The sequence below is a fragment of the Nothoprocta perdicaria genome, unplaced genomic scaffold (assembly GCF_003342845.1).
Source record: "Nothoprocta perdicaria isolate Ctin4 unplaced genomic scaffold, notPer1 scaffold_56, whole genome shotgun sequence".
Lineage (NCBI taxonomy): Eukaryota > Metazoa > Chordata > Aves > Tinamiformes > Tinamidae > Nothoprocta > Nothoprocta perdicaria.
The window spans coordinates 1,547,343-1,555,644 of NW_020455821.1; the positions used below are offsets into that span (position 1 = coordinate 1,547,343).

Sequence of the window (8,302 nt, forward strand, 5' to 3'; positions counted from 1 at the left end):
CCCCGCGCGCCGCCGCCGGGGGCGGGCGAAGGTCACGCGGGCAGCGCCGCGCCGACGGCCCGTGTCACAGACGTGCTCGCTGTTGTTTTTATTGTCCGTGTTACCGCCTCGAGCTGGCGCGGCTGGAGAGGGCGGCCCTGGGGTCTGGGCCTTGCAGAGGCGTGTGCTTCTTGCCGTGCTCGACCCGGTGCCGGGGAGCCTCGAGGCGGCCGAGGGGAAGCGGCACCTGCCTGGGCGGTCGCGCCCTCCTCGCTGAAGAGCCGGGGGTGGAAAGTGCAGAAGCGGAGCTTGGCTGGAGCCGGGGCTTTCCCTGCCGCGCGTCACCAGCGGGAGCTGCTGGCCGGGAATCTGCGCTTGTGGGCCTTTACTCGGCTTGGAGTCAGGAGCACTGAGCAGGCCCTGGGGCTCAAGTTCATTTTTTCCGTATGACAAAGGCTCGTTCGCACAAGACAGTTCACTAATATGGTAACAGATGCCTCCTTTGACCCTGTTTCCTACTAAGCCTTATGTGTTTGCTTAAATGGGAGCACTGAAAGATGTAGTTTAAACTGGGGGAATAAAAATAAGTCCAAATCTTTTCCAAGCTGTACGGAAGTGTTTCCTCCGGGCAGAATCTGGTTATCTGGGCTCTAGCATCATCCTGCTTGTGGGGCTGCTCCTTTTGGTAGTGTTTAACCTACAAACAGAGCCAGGCTTATCTTTCGGAGTAAACATTTACACTGGGGATATTCTGTGTTCTATCTGCTGTTGGCTTTTTATTACTGTAAACACTTCCCTCACCTCTCCGGAGGAAAATCGATGTTCTGGAATCGTAACAGTGAGTTGTGCGGAGGCCCAGATGTTCATGGACTGTGTTTTCCATTCATTTTGAAAGTATCCTTTATTACTTGGAAAGCACCCTGATTTGGTTGGCGAGTCGGGCTGCCTGGTGGGTTACTCATCCTCCTTTCTCTGTGGTAAAGCACTTGTACGCGGCTGTTTCTGCACAGTGTTTTCTAGCTAGCGTGCGGAAAGGCTTTATAATGCACCCATTCGTATGTGTGGTGCAAAACAAGCGCCACGTCCCACCGTTGCCTCCTGCGCTGCTCACAACCATGTGAACACGAGGATGACCCCATCCGAAAGAGTTTTGCTCTGGAATTCTCCCTGATGCAGTTGAAAGTCCAATGACACTTAAGCGATATACCATTTTTTTCAGGAAATCCAGTTCTCTCGGTGTTATTTCTTCTAAAATAGCAACTCGTGACCTCTGAGAGTTCATGTCATCGAGAAATAATCAGGGTGCTTGCAGGCACAAAAGAAAAAAAAAAAGGGATTTTAACGCTAGGGAGCAGAGGAGATACTTGCTCTGCTTGTGCTTTTTACCCCTCTTAGGCATTCTCTGCGACTTGTTAAAAAGTTAAGGTTAAAAAACCTTAGACAAGTTTCTTGTATTCTTACTCAGGCTTTTAAAGCTAATTAGGAAGTTCATGGCAAGAATAGTTTGGATGTGACATGGGGAATCATGTGGCCTAACTAGAGGAAGAATTCCTCTGGGCATCTTTTTTCATATCTCCTCCAAGAACATGGAGCATTCCCGGAAGAGCAAGTAGGATGGGAAAGTGTCATTACTGTGAGAAGAATGAGCCCTCCCGCTCAAAAAATGGCATGATCAAATGGTTTAGAAAAGGTCTTGAACATCCATCCCCTCATTCTTTTAAAGAGATCCCTTTTCTAAGCTCCCTTTTATATAAAGGAAGGGAGTCTAGAAAAAAAACCATATGGTGGACGTATACAGATGGATGGATAGGTGGTTGTATCATACCGTATCATGCAACACAGGCCTGTGTAGGAAAGCAAGCGGTTGTAGTCTCTACATCTGTCTGCCCTCCAACAAGGAAGGCAGTATTAAAAATTTTCCGTGGTTGAATATGACACTGGAAGCTTTCCATGGCACTGCAGGAATGCTGGCTTTAGAATCTTCTCAGTTCCAAAGCTGTAAGCGCTTTCCTGCCAAAATCCTTATACATGAAAAAGCTTCTTTCTTTTTTCTTTTCTATTTTTTTCTTTTTTCTCTGCGTGTCTAGTTCCACATTAAGCTGCCACTGTTTTTTCTTTATACCATGCTTTTTCATGCAAAACCACATATTTGGTCTCGAGATTCAGTCGCTGTGGCTCTTCTGAAAGGAGGGATCTCCGCAGCATTGACTTCGGTCAGTCCATGTGGTTAATTTATAAACCGCATGTGGATGACAACTGCGGAGACCAAGCAGCATAAACTCTGTGACTTTAAGCTTCTGCTTGAGTAACTCAGCTCATAAAATGACTGTTAGGTTTTATGGCTCCCTGTTTTCAAGCCCTTTTTGAGTTTCTAATCTGCTGCACAATTAAAATTTGGAGCACTATTTACTAACTTCACTTGCTCTTCAGTAAATGAAGAAGGATAAGCCATGTAGTGACTAGTAACACTGGATACAGGGAAAAGAGCATCAAAAAGGTTGTGGGCTACTGTGGCTAAGTAATAAATAAATAAAACACAAAACCTTTCTAAGTCTGACATCTGTTCACTTCCATTACTAATTTCCTCATTTCTTTTTCCATTTGCTAATAGTGTATAGACAGAGAAAATACAGAAGTTCAGTGATCAGGGTAAGGGAAAGAGTTAAGGAAGAACTTTCATTTGAACCTTAATTCACAGTTGAGTTAATAGATTCATGACATTTGCTACCGATGCAGTTGAGGAAGTCGCAAAGTCTGCATGATGTTAACTCTGATGTCAAACTTGTTCTGGTGAAAATACATTATATGGTGACTGTGCTAGTTCTAACTCGTTGCGTTGGGTAAAGAGGCTCTGTCTCTCTCCAGACACTCTGCTTGAGCCCGGATGCCCCTATGGAATCTGTCACGGTGTGGCAATAAGGACAGGAAAATTCTGCTGTGAAAAGTGACTGGCTTTGGCGGACTCCAGCCTGCAGCTGCAAGGGTGAGTACCTGAGATACCGAGTGTGCCTGACTGATGATGAAGGTGAGTAACAGCTGCTCTAGCTATTAATGTCACCTAAATTCACCAATGATAATCTTCTTGAAAGAGGAAGCAAATATAGCTTGAGATTTTTTGTTGTTGTTGTTACAGAAAAAGATTAAGATCTAAGATTTAGAAAGCAGAGAAAGCATTTAAAGAGGCCATTACATTAAGCCCCGTTTTTAAATGTTATTTCCAAAGTTTTCACATAGGAAAGAACTAATATGTAACATGTTTCCCCATCAGCAGCTCCTGTGCTCAGTATGTGGTAGGAGCTTTAGGATTAAGGTTAAAAAAAAACAGCGCTACCTGAGGTAGCTGGATTATAAACAAAACTTAGTTTACCATACTGTTCTTAAAGAACAATAGCAGAAGTCATAATAACTTTCCCCATTTTTCACTTCCCTTTTAGCATGGAAATAATAAATATTTTATTAACATGGCATATGTGTGCTGCCTCAGCACCTCCCAGGTCCATGGGTGCCGTTGCAGAGCCGGCATAACCAGTTAAGCAGCTCCTGGGTAAACAGGAGCCTCCTTACGCTGGGCTGTGGTGGCCTGAAAGTGCAGTAAGTTTCTTGCCTTTGTGCTGTGGACCAAATACCCAGCACAAAGACCGCTCACATGAGGCAGCACTAGGGACAGCTGCAGAGCACGGAGTGAAACTGAAGTGGTCATATGATAGGAAATAAATACAGCAAATCTCTCCTGGTACTAATGCAGATAATATTAGGAACACCAGCTGTTCCTGGTTGCAATAATTGTTACACTTAACCGAACTTTTTTGACCATAATCTTACAAGAACCCTTTTTTTTTTGCCACTTGCATTGTGGTTTGCCTTTTGCATATTTTTTTCCTCTTCTCTCTCTTTTTTTTTTTTTTTTTTTTTTCCTTTTTCTCCCTTACCCCCTGTTTCTGTTCTTGGAGCCCAGTTTCTCTTTTGAAAGAAAAGTATCTCTGAACTCATGCATCATTCTCCATCTGAAGATCTTAACAGACCTCCTTTTCACTCTGTTTTTTTGCTAGTCTTTTCTTACAGGTACGAGAAGAGAGGAGTAATTTGTCATGGTTTGTCCAGTAGGTCATTTTTAAGGTTGTATAGAGGGGCTTTTAAATGGGAGTAGTTGTAATTTACATTTCTAAATTGTTTTACATGGGGACAAAATGTGCGTCTTCTACTCTGTCCCCCTCCTCCTCTAGCCTTGGTAAATATCCCTGCTTTACAAAGGGCTTACTCTCAGTAAATAAAATGTTGCAACTGTTAATACAAATGTGTTGCATGCTTGGGAGCCGGAAAGCTTAGTTCGGGGAGACGTTTTTCCTTTCCGAAGAGTAAAACAAGGGGCTGTGTTGTTGTCTAGCACTGGAGGTGCAAGGCCAGGAGGTGAGGAGATGAGTTGGGAGAGCCCTAAGGAGAGCCTGGCTCTCCTGAGCAGCCCCAGCATCCGTGTGAGGCTCCGCGCTGCTGCTCGCTGCGGCCATGGCGAAACGTGCGACTGACGGGCACCTAGAGCTGCTGAGACTGCCGTGGTGCAACAGAGCAGCACCTCCTGCTTGCGCCCCTTCCATTTCGAAGAACTGTTTTCCCCTGCAGTTTTGAGGGCTAGAAATTCAAAAGCAAAACCTGCCTGAAAAAGCTGGTATAAAATCACAATTTTAAGATCTTTTAGAAAAGAAAATTACTGCCCAGTTGCTAGTATGTGTATGCCACAAGCCACAGGAGGAAGGATTGATTTGTGCCCTTTTATCTTGCGCAGCCAAAAGAGAGAAGCAGGTTTGGCTGGTAGCATCATTCCACACAGTACACTGCAAAACGTGCTGATCTTGGGGCCAGCTGTGAAAGAAATGGATCAGTTTCGTTAGGTGGAATTAATAATCTTGATAGATATTAACAGCTGAACAAATAAAAAGGCTTCTAAAACTTACGTCTTTTAAAAAGCATTTTATTAGAGCCATTTCCCACAAGCCTTTCTTAGCTATTGCCAAGCTTAATGATACTTTTGAACTGCAGTTGAACACTGCTCGTGTTACTCACACATCAGAATATTATAAATTACAAACAAACAAGCAGAAAAAAAAAACCCATATTTCCTTCTGGTTATGAAAATGTTGAAATTTAAGCCTGTCTCTTTTTACCAAGAATGAATTCTACAAGTCAGGAAAATAAGTCAACTCCAAACCCATGCGTGTTTTTATTCATTTTATTTTTATAAAAATATTAGCATCAGGCTTATTTTTTTCTCCCTGACAGAGTGCAAATAATCATCTTATACAGAATTTCTAACTGTACTCTAGATTTTGGTGCATCTGCCCCCGAGGGCCCTTTGCTGCTGCTGTTCCACGAGCAAAGTCAGGCCTATGGATGCCAGGTCTGCCCTTACGTTAGGACACTACAAAGATGAGGATGCTGGAAAGGGCTTGGGAGCTACAGATGTTCCTGTTTTTTCCTTCAATAAAAGGAGTCCATGTCAGGAGAGGATGTGATGTGAAGGAGCAGTGTATTTTCTGGGAGTCTATGATAAAATTGCAAAGATGGTGAAAGGGAATTAAGAACAGTGTTAGATCTGAATTTCTATAACCAGAAATGTCTATAACCATTTTCACAGAAAATAAGACTTTTTTTGTATTAAGGATGTACCTGAGGCTAGCCAAATTTGGAGGAAACAGCAGTTTCTGTTCCTGGTAAGCAAGCTTTATATCTCTTTTCAAAGATTAAAAATAACTACAAGGACTGGACTTTTATTCATCACTCTGTGAGTTATTTTTTCATTCTCCATTCCAGCCTGAAGTCCAGTGACTCTCAACCCTTCACTGTTGAGAACAGCGAATGTTTCATCTGGGCTGAACAGGAGCTTGTAAATAGAAGGATTACAGGATCTGCTGCAGGCGTGGGTACGAAGCTCAAGGTAGGCTGCTATGGTCACCCGCCTGCAGTCGCATTTGAAAACATCCTTTAAGCTGCTCTTACTCCTGCTTTGTGAGGCACAGGTATTTGACACAGCTCGTTGTTGAGGTATGCTAGCAAATAGTTGCTTGCAGGTGCATTCAGTAAGGTATGTCTAATATTTCTGCACCGACATATCTGTAGTTTTTCTACATAAAAGTGAGCTCTTTTAACGGTGGATCCCTGAGGCCTGTTGTAACTGATGTGATGTCTTACTGCAGAACTGAATTGCTACAGCCAGTGAAGGGGCACGTATTATAAATCTTCGGAGGTTTTACAGCAGACAGGTTTATCAGTTTTAATCCTGTAACACTTGGATTACTCTTAGAATAGTGCTTATTCTTGGACCCAGTTTAAATCTTTTAATAAAAGCACATGTTACATAAACTTTCATATGTTCTTGATTTCCATACTGCAGGGTCGAACACTAAAAAGGCATAGCAGATGCAACTGGATTATACAGAGGGCCAGAAAAAAAAAAACAGTTTTGCACCAGTTTAACCATTTTAGTTAATGGCGTGATTGTCTCTCTTAACGTATTACTTGATTTCCAAATTGTTTTAAGCCAGCACTGGCACCAAAGAGCTGGTTCTTCCTTGGTTTTTGCACCAGTCAGGCAGTCATGCTCTTCTCTTGGTCCTTTGTGCTGGGACATCACACAAGTGAGCAGTAAAGCAGATCAGGCTTCACTTCACCAATTTTCCTTCTGCTAGGCTAGTTTTAACACAGCCCAGGCTGCTGTGCAGCCAGATAAATGCTGCTCTAGGCACACGGGAGGGCTTGGGTGCAAAAAGGAGCATCTTATGGCTGCAGGATGGAGGACTGTCTTTCTCAGCCCTGCTAGTCTAATCATGATCATGAAACTATGACGCTTCTCATTTTGAAATTGAGTTTATATGCAAGCCTTTTATTGGCAAGCACGGCTGATTAATGTAAGAAAGTCTTTGACTGCTCACAAACTATGCAAAGATCAGAAACAGAGAATTAAAATGCACAACTGATCTTTCCATCTTATGGAATCATGCCAGGTAAATCCAATATGCCAAACCTTAACTGCTCTTAACCTAGCCCGGCGTATTCTGTGCTCACAGTATGGTGAAAACAAGCTAAAGGAAACGTGTCTCGAAAGACAGAGTGTGGGATTCCAGCGGCTGCTGCTCGTGACACACATTTAAACTGAAGAATTCCTGGAACTCACCTTTGCCCCAGCTTTCCTAGCCTCGACTTCCTATGCTTTTCTTAGGTAAAACCATTCTGCTACCATTCTTCGAACATTTACTATTGCAACTTTTAAACTGGCCAAATATCAGGAAACGTAAAAAGCGAGTTAGAAACCTGTTGTCCGGGATTATACAGATTTTACTTTATTTAGATTTATGGTCAGTGGATAACAAAAAGGGCTGTGGGATTTTTTTTCTCAACTCTTCAAATCTTTAAATTGTGCTTTTACTATCGCCCATGATTCTGTGCTTGTTTTTCAGTTGTTGCACCATTCATTCAGTCACACTGTTCCAAGCGCGAGCGGGACCTGCCCGCGCTCTGTAATGCCGGGTTATGTAATCAGATTAAAGAGCCATCTGCGCCCCAGCCGAGCCACACGATAATCGTGTGCCCTGGCACGCTTACGTGGGATCCGCGTCTCGGTGGATCATCCCCTCTGCCTCTGCGAGACGAAAACGCACCCCGACTGAGACGGGCGGATATTTCAGTGATAAAAGCATTGTGTCCCGCGTACGGCCCGTTCTGGTACTGTATCTTAGGTTTAAGGGAGGTCTGAAAGGAAAGGCAACCTCAATGTGTGTCCTTTGAAGGCACGTGCTGAAAAACGCCTCACAAGCTTGCACCTTCCGTCACCCTGCGGCGGGCGCGGGCGCCAGCACCCGCTTTAACGATACGGCGCGTCCCGCGGGGCTGTGAACTCCCACACCGCGGCTGAAAATCCTTCTTGTAGCCCTGTGGCCGCGGCTCCGCGGCGCGTTTCAAATCCCAACGGCCGCGGCGGGGGCGGACAGGGACCCTCCGCCCGCGGGGCCGCCTGGCGGCGGGGGCGGGGAGCGCGGCGCGGGCACCAACGGCCGCCGCTCCCGCCGCCGCCGCGCCGCAAAATGGCGCCCCGCCCCCCCTCCCCTCCCGCGCCGCCGCGGTGCATCCCGGGAGCTGTAGTCCCAGTGAGGGAGCCGACGCCGCAGTGGAGGCGTCCGGCCGGACTGCATCTCCCGGCGCGCCCCGCGGCGCGGCAGCGCGCAGGCGCGGCGGGCGGGCCGCCGTTGTTGCATAGGAAACAGCTGAGGCGGCTCCACATGACAGGGCGCGCGGGAGGCAGCGCCGCGAGCGCGAGGGGCCGCGGCGCAGCGCG

General features: G+C 45.7%; 1 protein-coding gene across 1 annotated transcript in view; it reads left to right on the forward strand.

The window, feature by feature from the left end:
* Positions 1–8,051: 8,051 nt before the first annotated feature.
* SAP30 (Sin3A associated protein 30) overlaps positions 8,052–8,302 on the forward strand; it is a 5,794-nt gene continuing 5,543 nt past the window's right edge. The window contains exon 1 of the mRNA XM_026048621.1: positions 8,052–8,114. Coding sequence (XP_025904406.1) covers positions 8,052–8,114 — 63 coding nt within the window. The remainder of the gene's footprint in view (positions 8,115–8,302) is intronic.